The 15,999-nt window shown below is 38.9% G+C and overlaps 1 protein-coding gene across 2 annotated transcripts in view; it reads right to left on the bottom strand.

Moving 5' to 3' along the window:
• Window positions 1-15,999, bottom strand: part of TRPC4 (transient receptor potential cation channel subfamily C member 4) — a 137,596-nt gene that overhangs the window by 78,136 nt on the left and 43,461 nt on the right. For both annotated transcript variants that reach the window (XM_071738066.1, XM_071738057.1), the window contains one exon: window positions 4,094-4,498. In XM_071738066.1, coding sequence (XP_071594167.1) covers window positions 4,094-4,471 — 378 coding nt within the window. In that variant the 5' untranslated portion in view covers window positions 4,472-4,498. The remainder of the gene's footprint in view (window positions 1-4,093; window positions 4,499-15,999) is intronic.

Here is a 15,999-nt window from a genome sequence, read left to right on the forward strand (position 1 = left end):
ACTTAAAAGCACTTGGACAAGTTTCCTCAGCTCATTCACCTTAATTTGTGTTATTCTTTCTTGCACGTGCTCTTGTAGTTGGTACAGCTAAAAAAGTGTAGAAAACATAAGTGGCACAATAACCTTTTCCTTCGTTGTGTTAAGCTATACCACAAAAAGCTCACTTGCAAACTGAGTAACAGGAGTCCAACACATTGCAGAAGCTGTTAAAAAATACATGCCTCATCTTTAGTCACCAGGTGGCACCAGATGTAGCTGTATATTGATTAACATCCTAAACCCACTGTAAGATGTGGTCTTGGACATGCAAAGCACAACATGTACGGGTATTAGGCAGAGCCCAATAGCTGAGTGTTAGGTGCATTAGGGAGTTTAGATATAACTTCAAGGAGCTCTGACTGTTTTAGTTGGGTTGTTGTTTTGGTTTTTTAAGTTTTGTTGGTTTGGTTAGTTGGGGTTTTTTGGGGGTGGTGTTTGTTGGGGTTTGTTTTGTTTTGCTTTGTTGAGGAGGAAGAAGTATTATAGGCTTAAGATCCATTGGCATCTCTTAATTTTGAAGACAATAGTTGGAAAGCTTTTCCAAAATGCAAAAATACATTATTTTAACTAAATGCATTGATCCTTACTCAAAATTAACATATTTTTAATTTTTTACCCTTTTCTTTCTAAACATTTAAATGTGTAAAGAATCCAGTTTTGATATATCTTTCAAAAGATATATCAGCTGTCCTGGAGAATTGTAGCTTTCTGTTGATGCACGTGGTTGTTTTCTTCTGTCTTTCTGACATTGTCAATGAGCTCTTGGTTAAAGATTCTTTCAATTTACAAATATAATTACATTACTGTATGAGGATGAAGCTGAAGCTGGATATGCAATCAAACACAGTATATCAGCTCATGAATATAAAAAAATATTCAGAACTAATTCATGTATTTGTAAATCATGAGTCTAAATAATATCAGGTTTCTACATTCGAATGTTCACAGCTTTCATCACTCATGAAATATTTAGGAATCTAAAATTTTTATTGAGCTTGGCAGTATCTAGCAAAGATATTTTTTTCATGCTTTCTAATCTGCCTCCTCTGAGAATAACTTTTCATTAAGGGGAAAAAAAAACAGCAAAAGGGTGAAAACTTGACCTCACTGAATCAATGGCAAAACTCTAACTACCTTCAAGGAGCCATGATTTTACCACACATGACCAGCTTTACACAAAGTGGGGGAAAAAAACCAAAACAGGAAAATATATAATTCAAAGTAAAGACTCCGAACATGAATCACTATAAACAACACAGCAAATATTTACAAATTAAATAATTATTAAAAAGCAAAATTGTAGCTTGAAATAAAGAGTTTCAGAAGGAATTTGGTTCTGCAGGGGAAAAATGTAACTAAACACTGAAAATACAAATTTTAATATATAGTTGTTTGCATCCAGATTTCATATATTTAGCCTATTGTTATTGTTTTTCATCCAGAAGGTATTTTTGAACATATTACATGTGTACAATTGCATCTGCCTTATTAAAGCATGACTGCAAAAATGTAACCTTCAGCATGACCTGATCTTAAAAATGAACCAGTGTGATTATCTACCCATATGACACCAACAGATGCTTAATGGTTGCCAGGGTCCCCAGTGCAAATAGCAGCATCTGTGTGTAAATAACCTACTTGTTTGAGGACCATTTTCTGCAAGCACTGGCTTGCAAGCAATATTTGCATTTTGCAATGGGCAAGCCTAACCTTGTACAGACACAAAAGGATGTGTCTTCACTCAGTACTCAAATGATTCATGGTTATTCTTCATGCTTTACAGTAATGGGAAGACTCTCAGCAAGTACAATTAGGGAAACAAAGGAAGAGAGGGAGAAGCAGCACTCTTCATACCAGCCAGAAGTGGAGCCTGGCACTGAAACAGGGTGCTTAAACTCTAGTCCAGAGAGCTAATCTCTAATTTGGAATAAACCAGTTTGAGGCTAATTTAATACTGTAATACACACAAAAAAAGCAAGCCTACCTTTTGCCTTCTATAACATGAAGCTCACCTAAAACAAATTTTATTATTTGTATTCAAGTGTTTCCATTGCAGTGCCACATACAAAAAATTCTGAAAATCTAAAGAGCCTGAAATTTGTAGACTCTCACTTGCTAGCCTGAAAAGTGGTTCATGCCATCTTACGTGATTGAGAAAGACAGCATGAGTTGCTCCCAGGTGATCTACATTTTTCTCCATTTGTAAGGGGAGCCTTACAAACCAAGATCAGAGATGAGACAGATTTGGGTGGCTATTGTCAAGTGAGATTAACTCCACTCTGCAAATGACAACTTCCACTACAGAGGATGGAAAATGGAGACAAAAGTGGTTTACCTGGCTTGGCACAAGTCTGTGCACTAATACCTCCAGATCCTGGTACCTTGCATTAAGAAATTCCCATACATTGTATTCTCATCTGCACTGTCAGTTGAAAAATATTGAAATGAGCTAATCAAAATGTGAATATAGTTTTTTTCTCTTTCTCTGACATAAATCTGTTGCCATTATAAAGGAGCTCTGTTTTCACAGTCTAAAAGAGAAGGCAGTCACCAAATTTGTACAAAGACCTATTGTATTTCTTTCTTTCCATAACAGAAAAGTGTAGAATTTGTGTTACTGTTTCAGCAAAAATTACACTCGTTACCTATTATATGCAATTCTATCCACAGCAAGTACAATATACTCTAATTAAAGAACATTGTATGCATTATCTGTGAAAGGGCTGCAATAATTTCAACACAGTATTCCTTGAAATACATTAACACAGTACTTAAAATGCATGAAAATCAAAATAGAAGAAAATACAATACACTACAATATTGTAAGTAATTTTACTATTTTTTTCTTCCTGGAAGGAATAATTTAATTAATGGGCTATATTATCCTTTCTCCACTAGTTAATTAAAATAGGGAGGATGTGCAAAAGGCTGCTACCTCCTAGAGATGCCTCAAGGCAGTGCAAGGGGAAGAAGAGCAGGTATTGTAGCTATGATGAATGAGAATGTACACAATGTTTTTTTTCCCTTGAGAGAAGACTGAGAAAGGTAGAGATGTTTATAATGTTCTAGCTGTATATTATAGGACAGACAACTCCTGGAGACCAGGCTGAAGTTCTTATCAATTGGGTCACACCTCCCAGTGTTGTCTTGCTGAGTTGGGAGGTGGTGATCTCCACCCGGAGAGGCTGAAACCTCCACTGACTTTAAAGTTTCACAAGTAATTAAAAGGGACAACATCTTACCACTATTATTCTCTTTGGAATGATTTGCATCTTTCAATTATTAGGACTTCCCACTAATATCTGCAGGAATGTCACCATGTCAGAGGTCTCATGAGCAAAACTTAACTGTTTCAGTTTTCCTGAGTGGATTTATAGTGGACACAAAGCTCTGACTTGAAGAAGTTTGACTTTTCTACTGCACAGCCTTCCAAGAAGGGGGTTTTGTATGTGAACAGTTAAATATGAGCCCTGTTCTGGATTTGTTGGATTAACAGTTAATGGATTTGACAGTTAACTACTCACTCATCTGTGAGTGAAAAACCCTGTTATTCAGGCTGAAGGAAGGAAGGATGCAGGATATTTTTACCCTGTTTTATTGGAAGCTAGATCTCATTTGACTTAACAGTATTAAACTATATAAGCCTTGTGCACTTCTGCAAATTTGACTGAATGACAGAGATGACTTTGTCAAGCTCAAGAAGCGGGCACCATGTGAACCTCATGAAGTTCAACAGTGTCAAATAAAAGGCCCTGCACCTGGGCTGGGGCAATCCCTGATATCAATACAAGCTGGAGGATGAAGAGATTGAGTGCAGTCCTGCCAAGAAGGCACAGAGGCTGGACTAGATGATTCTTCAACAACCCAAATGATTCTATAATGTCTGAACACAAATAAATACAATGCATACAACATAAAAATTACTGGTTTTCTTATTTCAAATACTTATGTGAGAGGACGATGGCTGCTTCTGTTTTTCATTTTGCTTACTCCCTTTGCAAAATTCTTTTTGCATTGGAGCAGACTACAAACTTAGAGAAAATCCTGCACATACCTGTTTCTCCCCACTGGGCTTCTTGTGGTTTAACAGCAGCTCCACAGCACCAACAACTTCCTTCCTTATGGCATGCAACAAAGCGTCTCCTACGTACACATTAAAACTTAAGAGCAGCTCAATGAGCTCAAGGTTCTCATTTTCAATTGCAATTAGGAGTGCAGTTCTTCCCAGGGGATCAATGCAATTAATATTGATCTTGAAATAAATTTCTGCTTCCTCCAAAGCCTTCTTTACACTGGCATAATCTCCTTTCTCCACGGCGTTCAGATAGGCTTTCTCTGAATGAGACAGTTCAGACTCTGCCCGTACAATACGAAGAGGGATACGATCTCTGTAGGGAGCACTGACACTTCTTTTGTAGTAGAACTGTGCCATATTTTATGCCATTATAATACTTTGTCTCTGAAATACAAAAAGAAAGATTAAATCAATAATATATTTTGGGGGTACAGTGTACCAAATTAATATATGCAGTATGTAAGTATTTAAAACTCATAATAAGAAATTATGTTGAAACAAGTGCAAATGTTATCTATCACAATAATGTGTAATATCACCAGCAAAATATGAAAACCAAAAAATACTAACAAGTTGTCACAATTTAACAGGTTAAAGAATATCTGTCAGCCACGGTCTTTCAAATCAACCACTTTTATGTTTTCTTTAAACATGTGGCAAGCATGAGGTTATACAACACATCATTACCAGCAAATGTGTAGCTCCACTTCATTCTTAATTTCTTCACCAAGTTCCACTACCTCATGTTTCCTCCAGATTAGGAGTATATTCATGCACGGTTGCTGCTGCTCAGTAAACTACAGAGCACTCTACAGAGCCTTACAGAACTACAGAGCCCTCTAAGATTAGAGATTGGTTCAGTTGCCCATCTAAAGTACCCAGTCCTCTCTGAGACACATCAGTTATCCATCTACACCCCAGCAAAGCTTGGGTCTTTCAGAAGGCCTCTGCACACCTGGTAGCTCCATGTAAGTATCTCCGATATTCTACAAAACCCAAGCGTCACTTGATACTTTTGTGCAGACAACTAAACACAGTTTCTTATCTATTTCTTTGGCTTTAGTAGAAATAATATGTTACGAGTTAAAACAGTTACTAGCATTTATGCCTTCCTAATGCTGCTGAAATACCCTGATTTATCTGTGGCTTCCACAGATTGCACAGCTCAATGTGAGCTGTGGTGGGCTCTGCTACTAAGATTTTGATTCAACCTTGTATTCTTTTAGAAAAGCATTCATATAAAAGTCTTTTCCAACCAGCACTTACTAATATATAAAGAAGAATGCAGAGCCTAAAAGAAAAAAACAAATTCCCTATGAGATAAATTCCCAAGAACTGGTAGATCAAAATAATTTTGATTCTGAAATCTTCAGTTCTAAACTAGGATTAGTACTGAAACACTGCAACGATAAGCAACTCTGAAATCTTAAATATAATAAAGCATTTAGTGCCTTCTCTTTTAATCTGTATAACTTGTGCAATAATATAATAATACAATTCCTTCTAACAAGAATAACAAGATAAATTATTCATTCCCATAATTCTGACTGAGTACATTTAGGATGTACTATAGCTAACACAATGTATTCAACATGCAGCGAATCCCTCTCTGAATTGAAGAAGAACATATAATAGACTTGATAAAGCCAAATAAATTCTTTTGGTAAGTTTGGAGAAATGCTGCAATACCTTCTTTCTACACAATCTGTGGGTTGGTTTGTATTTTTGAAAGACAAAAGAAACTCTTTGAACTGGCTTTGCAAAACATTTGATGATTACTCTGACCCAACTGATAGCATTGAAAACTGCTACTGCTTTAAAAAGTAATAGTACACTGATCAGTGTTGTGATCTACTAATACATAAAGTATGTACTAGTCCACAGACTGGGTAAGTAGGCTAAGAGGAACTTTATGAAGTTCAATTTAGAGAAGTGCAAGGTCTTGCACCTGGGAACACATAACCCAGGAGTGCATTACAGACCTGGATCCACTTGGCTAGAGAGCAGCCTTGTGGAAAGGGACCTGGAAGTCTTGGTGGACAACAGGCTCAACATGAGCAAACAGTGTGCTGCAGCAGCAAAGGAAGACAACAGGATGCTGGGCTGCACCAACAAGGGCATCACCAGCAGAGACAAAGAAGTCATCATCCTGCTCTACTGGGCACATGTCAGACTGCACATGGAGTCTTGCATTCAGTTTTGGTCCCTGCTGTGCAAAAAGGATGCAGTCAGCTCGACAAGGTGCTGGGACATATCGTATAAACAATAATATTAGAAGGGTTGGATCAGTCCTTCCAACCTGACATTCTATGATTCTATGAGTAACAAGGCCCCAGTATGCACACAATATTTCAAAATTGTGTTAACTAAATCTGAACACAGGTATGAAATGTCTTGGGATTAAGATTCCTGCTAGAAAAAAAGCCTCACTGCATGCAAAAGAAAGAGGTATTAGTTTCAAAATAGTATTTCTGAAATATTATTAATTTTATAGATGCTAAAAGAAAAAATAATTGGAAATTGCTTTCTGATGCTGTATCATGTGTATACATACATACTGTATCCAACAGTACTTAGAAGTCTCTCCATCAAAGTTAAAGCTCAAAAAAATGCAATCAGAATTTCTTGGCTTTTATTCAACCTCTGATTTTGCCTTACTTGCTGACAATCATATCCCCACCATTTTTCCAGGGGCCTCTGGCTTGCATTCTCTTGCATGTTGTCTCCTACCTTCAAACACTGTCATAGCCAGATGTGAGGGAAAGGGAGGAGTGTCAGAGTGACCCACCAGCAGGCACCAAAGGCCTCTGTGACAAATGCCATTTGTTGCTGGCCACAGTGTTTTCTATTTCATAAACCTTTCAGAGACAGAAGAAGATGCCCAAAGACAACACATCTTCAGCAGATGGGCACCTGAATGCACACAGATGTGTTCCATAGTATCCATATGTGTGACTTCTGAAATGTTCCTTGGCACTACCCTTCTGGTACAAGTTACTCCTGGGAAGATTCCAATTGGACTCAATAGGGAAATTTTGCACGATGAGAAAAAACAATGGAATCATTTCCCCAGAGAAGTGCTGGATCACCCAACACTGGACTCTAATAAGATCCAGCAGGACAGGGTGCTGAGCCACCTTTCTAGACTTGACTTTTGCCAGGAAAGGTTGGATTAGATGAACCTCGAGCTCCTTTACAACCTGGTATTCTGTGATTCTGTGGCTCTTCTAAAAACACTTGTGTTTCCATCACTGATCCCTAGGTTACGCTTACTGTATCATTATTATACTATATATCTTCTTCTATGATATCGTCAACAGTAAACCTGAATTTGTCAAGTTTCCTTTGCAGGAGCAAAAATGTGAAACTTCATAAGAAGCAGCTGTGCAAGCACTTTCCTCAGGAATCAAGAACATTTAGAACAGTTGAATACCATGCTGATTTCTCTGTGATCTTCTGAAACTATTTCATATGCATTTCTCATGGTAAAGTTTCTGACATTTTTTTATATTCTTGAAACTATGACATTTTCTTTCTAAAATAGTTCTGTGACATACCAGCTTTTACCTGACACAGAATTCTATTCAATACACAGTAAAAAGAATTTTTTAAATACTCTAGCTCTGATAAACCTTAATCCAAATGAAGCATGAAGATCCTTCACTTTCAATCACCAGAACACAATGTTCCACTTGAACAAGAACAAAAAAAAATGCAGATAATCCTTTGATTTCTGAACCTAACAATCCCGAAACTGGTGTATAGGTATATGTTCAGTAAAGTAATTTAAACATGTGTCTAGTATTGAAGTCAACTGGATAAGCTCTGCCCATACTGTTAAACTCCCTTGGTCCGAAATAAGACAGCTGAATGAGAGCTGTCTACTGGGAATAATTTCCAGTCCATGCTAATTACTAAACTGTACCTTGAAACTGTGAAGAAAGATGTCAATTGGGTTCAGCCAACACCATTCCAGGGACCGTTTTAACAATGTCCACTGCAGGTCAGAAATATCAGAAGATGAGTTTTAGGAGCTTACGGGGGGGAAAAAAAACAAAAAGGAAAAAAAAAAACAAACCAATAAAAGCCATTGTTGAGAGATACTAGAAATATTAACATCTAAGTGTAAAACCATTTTGGACTAGGCATGCAGTATTTTAAATCTCTATAACTGTTAAAATCAGAGGTATTCAAGTACTGCTTCAAATACAGCTAAAACTAAGCTTAATTTCACTTACCATTTGGGTGAAAAAAACCAGATAGCTCTGCACATGAAAAAAAAAGTAGCACCACAAGGACACAGAAATATCATTAGATTATAATAGCTCTGTAGTACATGTTAAATTAGTTCATCTTCCCAGTTATATTTAAACTAGAAAGAGACACTCCTTGAAAAAAACACCATGCATTGTTACCTCTTGCTGATGGGTAGCCATATGGAAATATCTTTTTAAGATAAAGATCCTGAAGCCTGAACTACTTGTTCCTGCTCAGAGGGGAATACTGAAGCCTTAAAGCCTGACACCAGAGCAAAGGAGAGAAAGACTGCTTTCTCCTGACTGACATTAACTTGTTCTTTGAAATGATTGAAGCATGAAAGATTTCAGCCCAGCCCACATGCAGCAGGGAGCCAGTTTGGGGTGGGAAGAACAGAGAAAGCAATAACACAGATAATGATCTTAATGAGTGACTGTGCCATCCAGCTGAGCTGACCTCCCAGTCTCCTTGGCTGGTGTTATTCTCCTGGGTAAATTCAAGCAGCTCTCCAAAATAGTTTTTAAGAGTAAGTTCTTCAGAGTCATCTGGCTACATAGAAGGTTCTCCTCCAGCATTTCTAACAGTAGCACTGACCTTATGACTCTGTGGATGTGGTCCTGCAATTTCCATACAGCACAGCAACATTTCTCAGGAGTGGGCTGTCCCCTGCTCACAGAGAAGGTGGGCTTTTTATCTCCTCATAAGGAAAGCATGGGAGAAGAAATAAGGACACAATTTCTGCTGAGAAATCAAATGATAGCTGGGTCTGACTGTAAAGTTCATTTGAAGAGGAAAAGAGAGGAGGCAGAGTAGCTTGGGAAGTACAAGACAAAAGGACTCCTTGTGGGAGTTAAGGTACAAGTGGCAGTAACTTTTCTATGCTTCAGGATGTGTTTACATGCTGATCCATTTATCTTTCCACACTTCATGTGATGACACTCCCAGCAGCAGTTTGGCCAGAAAAGGGAGGGTGTAGGCAGACTGCTTAAATACCTTTAGTAAAGACTTGCTAATAAAAACACTCCAGTGTGGGTCCATTTTCAGATATCCAAGATGAGCCACCTCAAGGATAAGTTAACACACCCTTGGTGTTTACAGCTGATAAACAGCTGCAAAGAGATCTGCTCAGTAAAGAGATCTGCTGAGTATAAACTCAGTAAAAATTTTTATATTTGATGCTGCTGTATGTGTATTTTGTGGGAACCCTAAAAAAAGCTGAACTAAAACAAAGCAAAAACTGGCAAGAATTAAAGACTAGTTGGGGAAACTGATCAGTCTTTAAAATTTATTGGCCTGTTTCCACTCAGAACTTTAATGATTCTGCCCTCACATGTTCAGAGACGTATATTTTATTAAAACTATATTAATTTAATATATTTTATTTAATATATTTTATTAAAATACTTCATAAAAAGACAGAATCAGGGAAACTTACTACCTAAGCTCAGTTGCCAATAGTATCACACTAACTCAATTAAAAATAATTATAACAGCTGATCAAATAAAAATTAAATTGAATCAAAGCAAAACAATTAGACTCTGTAGCAGACAGTGTTCCACAATCTAATTAACTAGATAACGCAAAATGTAATTATGCAAGTCTAGAAAAAAATGGTTGCCTATTGGCTATAAACCTGAATAAAGGAATTTGATTAGAATCAATCAAATATATAATTGTTCTTTTTAAGTAGCTTAACATCAAAACCTAATTACTACCTGGACCAAAGCCTGATAAAAATCATGTGGTTTTTTTTTTCTCAATAACTTCTATTCTTCTGTGATGAGTAACCCCTTCCTGCCCCTGTAGCAATAATGATCTGAAAGAATGGAATAGAAAACCTGACAGAAAACCTGAAGTCTGACAACTTCTATTTGCCAGAAGTCATGAAATGACAACTTCATGTCACTCAGGATCTTTAAATGTATAGCACAGAAAATACCCTAATGCATAGCTTGATGAGGTATTATATTAAATCAAGGAGAATATTTCTTTCAAAAAAATTGCCTGCATGGTAAATTGTGATTTATACCTATGCTCAAGTATCCAGTACTAAAAGTGTCCTGTAAAATGAGGAGTAAAAAATGTAAATAGTAACAATAAGAGACTCGGAGGACTCTTGAGGAAGTTTATATTTTCCTCCTTGGGTGGGAAAAGTCAGAATTTACATCACTGTGATGTATTTACATCACACAAAACCAGATCACCTGAAAATCTTAAATCCATCTCCTCAAGACTCACAAGCTGCTTTCTGAAATATTATGTAAAGTCTTTTCTCCTAAATAATGACTTCTCTCCCAAACATAGCATTATTCCAGTATCTTACTTACAGGAAATTATATTTGACAGAGATGGAAATAGGAAATAATTGATGTAGAAAATTTTACTGTGGAAAATACATCTTGTAATGATTTCCAACTGGCAAAGGATTAATTCTGTACTATTTTAGGACAGGTTTTCACTCATCTAGTTTAAAAAGTAATCATTCAGATTTATCTCTGGAACTAGGGAGTAAGCAACTTTATTTTGAAGCATCTGTGGTATGTTTCCTAGAGTCAGAGGGGACAAGTTCATCTAAACACAAACTAGCTTAATTCAGAACTGCAACCAATTCTCAATTTGGGAACACTTGCTTAGCAAGACAATCAAATAAAAGCTGAAGAGAACAGAGAGTGCTATTATAATTTTAGCAAAATGAAACTTGATTGCTCTTTGAAACTCTCTGAAACATTATTCTAGCTATCAAGAATCTCAGCTATTACAAGAGAGTCACAGATTCAAGGGTTAGCTCAAATACCTCATCTGAACTCTGTCATAAAGCAGGTCAAGAGAAAATCAGCATTGCTTCATGGTCCTCAGAAGCCAGGGCTGGAAGATGCTTCCTCCATCCCCAAACACAGCCTCTCTATCTTGGGCAGCTCTATCAGACAATCTATCCTTGAATAAAAGAGACTCCCTCTTAGGCGTGTTTGGGATCCCTCTGCTTGACCCACCTTTCCCTCCATTGCTCCTGTGAGTGGGGATGGACAGGAGTCATGGTTTAGGTATCAACCAGGCCTCCATTCACTCACCCCCTACCCCTCACAGTGGAATAGTGAAGAAAAAATATACCCAAAGGCTTGTTAATCAAGACAAGGGTAAGGAGGCTTTCATTCCCCAATTGTGATAATGGGCAACAATCAGAAAGACTCAACTTGGGAAGAAAAAAGCCCCACCTAATTTAATGTACTAGGAAAAAGAGAAAACACAGACAGACCTTCCCCACCCCTCCCTTATTCCCAATCTTAAGGGAATAAAGGGGTTTAGGGTCAGTTCCCCATACCATGTTTCTGCTGCTCCTTCTTTCTCAGGGGGAGGACTCCTCACAGCCCTTTCCTACTCCAGAGGTGGATCCCTCTTATGGGACAGAGTCCTTGAGGAACCCCTGGGCCATGAGTCCCTCCCACAGGTGCAGTCCCTCAGGCACAGACTGCTCCAGCCCGGGCTGCACACAGAGTCACGGCTGCTGCGGGAACAGTCACCTCCCCTGACACGGGGTCCTCCGGGGCTGCAGATCCACATTCTTCCCACCTATAACACTCCCCAGCAGCAGCTCCCCACATCTGCCCACTGTGATCCTTCAGTGACTACTCCACCATGCTCCTTCAAGGACTGCTCCACCGTGCTCCTCCATGGGCTGCAGGGGCACAGCTGCCATCTCACCATGGGCTGTGGGGAAATCTCTGCTTGCACTTTCTCTCCCACCTTTCTCACTGACCTTGGTGTCTTTTCTCTGCCATTGCTCTCACCTCCTCCTCTCCTCTGCTCTGCAGGTGCTTTTTTTTTTTTCCATTTTTTTTCATTTTGTTTTCCTTTTCTTGAATATGTGACTCACAAATGTACATCCCAGCTTCCAGTATCTACTCAGCTTTGACCAGAGAAGGGGCCAGAATTGAAGCCAGGGGAGCTCCCAGTAGCTTCTCACAGGAGTCCCTCAGCTTCCAAAACACCATTGCACTTACCCAAGACAACAGGTCTCAGGAGCAAACCAAAATACATTTTCTTAATTCTGCAATGGTACATACACATATAAGAAGGTTTTATTTCCAGCCTTATATCAACCAGCTTTTTCTGCATTGATTGAGTTTTTATTTACATGCATCACACAGTTCTCTATCTGTTAGTAATACTGCCTCTGAGTTTATGAATGTCAAATTTTCCTTATGAACCACAGCAACTATATTCTGGAAAACTTTCTTCTAAATATACTTGCCATCATTTTATCTATCAGGTAAGATAGATCGAACATAAATATATGCCACTAATTTACTCTTTATTTGGGTTTAGTTTAGTTTAGCTACCAGTGGGGCAAAACATCATTAGGTGGTTAAAAAGATAATTTTGTAGTGTTTACTGTTTTACAACCATCTCATACTAATGAATGTAGGGAGTCAATACTGTAGATATTACTACATTCAGAGGTGCTGTATATAGATTCAACCTACCTAAATTTAGACAGCTTGCTGAGGTTTCTAAGTCAGAATGCATTTATCTTGGACTCCTAAAGACAGGGGAGAAAGAGAAGAAAATTATCTCTACAAGTAATTCCGTCAAATCTCCATTTCTTTCTTTTGATTGCCATAGCTGGGTATGATTCTAGGCCTGAATGCCTGCATGTGAAGGAGTTTCAGAATGAAAGATGTTCAGAAAGTTAACTTTGAAAAATAAAAAAATAAGAATTTGAATCATAGAATACCAGGTTGGAAGGGACTGTCTGTCCCAACCTTTCTTGGAGAAAGCACGATCTACAAAAGAAGGTAAAGCACCTGTCCAGATGAATCTTAAAAGTACCCAGTGCTGGAGAATCAACCATCCAGTGGCTGATTGTTCTCATCAATCAAAGTGAAAACTTCTTCTCCTGTGTCCAATTAGAATCTGAGTAACTTACACCTATTACCACTTGTCTTTTCCATGTGATGCCTTATAAAAAGGGAGTATCCATCTTATTTGTAGCCACCCTTCAAGTACTGGAAGATGGAGATTCAGATGTCCACTAGGGGCAAATCTGGCCTTACCAACCTACTGGCTTTCTACAATGGAGTGACTGCATCAGTTGACAAGGGAAAAGCAGTGGATGTCAATCTGGACTTCTGCAAGAGCTTTGACATGGTCCCCCACAATGTCCTACACATAAAATTGGAGAGATTTGATAGGAGGACTGTTTAGTGGCCAAGGAATTGGCTGGATGGTCACATCCAGAGGGTAGGGATCAATGGCTTGAAGTCCACATGAAGACCAGTGACAAGTGTTGTCCCTCCATACTGGGACCTGTACTGTTTAATGTTTTTAACAATGATATAGACAGTGGGATTGAGTGCACCATCAGCAGGTTTGCAGATGCTACCAAGCTGAGTGGTGCTGTCAACAAACCAGCAAGGGACAGGATCCATCCAGAAGGACTTGAAAAAACTGGAGAGGTGGGCCCAGGTGAACCTCATGGTCAACAAGACTAAGTGCAGGGTCCTGCACCTGGATCAGGACAATGTGCATTCTAAATACAGGCTTGGGGATGAGGTTTTAGAAAGCAACCTGCAGAAAAGGACTCGGGGGTGCTGGTGGATGAAAAGCTGGACATGAACCAACAGTGCATAGTTGCAACCCAAAAGGCCGATCACATCCTGGGCTGCATCAAAAGAAGTGTGGCCAGCAGATCAAGAGATGTGATTCTGCCACTTTGCTCTGGTAAGACCTCATCTGGAGTACTGAATCCAGCCCTAGAGTCCTCAGTACAGGAAGGACATGGATCTGATGGAGCGGGTCCAGAGGAGGACTATGAAAATGATCAGGGAGTTGGAACACCTCTTCTAAGAAGACAGGATGAGGGAGCTGTGGTTGTTCAGCCCAGAGAAAAGAAGTGTCTGGGGAGACCTAATAGTGACCTTCCAATATTTGAAGAGGGCCAACAGGAAGGCTGGAGATGGACTGTTTGCAAGGGCCTGCAGTGACAGGGTGATGGACAATGGTTTTAAATTAGAGAAGAGCAGATCTAGATCGGAAGTTAAAAGAAAGCTCTTTACCATTAGGATAGTGGAAAAATGAAAAAGGTTGTCCAGAGAGGTAGTTGAGGCCTCACCCCTGGAGATATTTAAGGTGAGGCTTGACATGGTTCTGAGCAACCTGATCTAGTTGAGGGTGTCCCTGCTTACTGCAGGGAGGTTGAACTAGATGACCTTTAGAAGTCCCTTCCAACCCAAATTATTCTATGATTCTGTGATTCTTTACTTGAGGCTTTACACACCCAATTTTTTTAGTCTTTCCTCATACACCAGGCTCCTCAGTCCTACAGTCATCTTTGTGGTCCTTCTCTGGACCCTCTCCAGCTTGTCCACACATTTTCTATATAGTGGGGACCAAAACTGAAAAGAGAACTCCAGGTTTGGCCTGACAAGTTCTGAGTAGAGTTGAATGATGACTTCTTTAGCTTTGCTGGTGATGTCCCTGTTGATGCAACCTAGCATCCTACTGGCTTTCTTTCTCACTGCAGCACACTGTCTATTCATACTGAGCTTGTTGTCCACCAAGACCCTCTTTCCAAGGTACCACCAAGCCCAAGGCACCTTTCCACAGAATTACTCCCCAGCTCATGCTGCAATCCTGGATTATGTTTTCCCAGATGCAAGTCCTTGTGCATGTTGAACTTCATAAAGTTCTTGTTAACCCACTCTTCCAGCTTACCCAGGTCTTTCTGCAGTGTCTCTTCATTCTTAAGTGTCCACTTCCCCACTTTAGATTCATCCACAATTTCATCAGGGTACACTTGATCCCACCATTCAGATCACTTACAAAGACATTAAACTGTGTTGGACCCAATATCAATCCCTAGGGAACTCGACTTCTGAAAGGCTGGCAAACTGAAAAGGAACTATTTACCACAACCAAATTCTGTTTGGTAAAACCTGAAGGAAAACAAACATACAAAGGAAGACACGTGTCTAGCCTGAGTAGGAATATCCTCTGATATGCAGGTTCCTGTCACTGTTGCAAACCAGATACAGCAATAACCCAGCTGCAAGCTAGGGTCCTATCTTGTTTTGGAAAGATTTTCCTTGCCAGGAAATCTATTTCTTACTCTGATTGCCTTCTGAGTATGAATATATATATACATATAGCAGCAGGAGATGGCCTGCACCACGAGTTGTGGTACAGTCCTGCTTCAGATACTGTGCTAAACCAGTGGAAAACTGGAAAAACCATGAAAATGGAAATCTCATGAAACATCCTGAAAGATTAAAGCTCACCCGTGTTCAAGGAATATATATATAAAACCCACTGATAAGGGAAGTAATACTTCTCCTTGAAATTAGTTTTCTAAGAGGTAAAATTTACCTTAAACTACCTAAAGAAGATGACCTTCAAATACACAGATGCAACCTATTGTAATTAAACATCACTGTGCAGGTGTATCCTACATTCTCCATACTCCCTGCCTGCTAGCACTGTGCAGTTACATACTGAATGTCTGAATTTCTTTTAAATTCCTTTACTAGTGATTTAGCTTCCTTGAGTAAATATTTTTTTCTTTTAAATATAAAAGTTTAATATATGAAGCTGAGAACAATCCACATAAACCAAAGACTATTAGTAACATTGC

This window comes from Heliangelus exortis, chromosome 1 (genome assembly GCF_036169615.1).
Source record: "Heliangelus exortis chromosome 1, bHelExo1.hap1, whole genome shotgun sequence".
Classification (NCBI taxonomy): Eukaryota; Metazoa; Chordata; class Aves; order Apodiformes; family Trochilidae; genus Heliangelus; species Heliangelus exortis.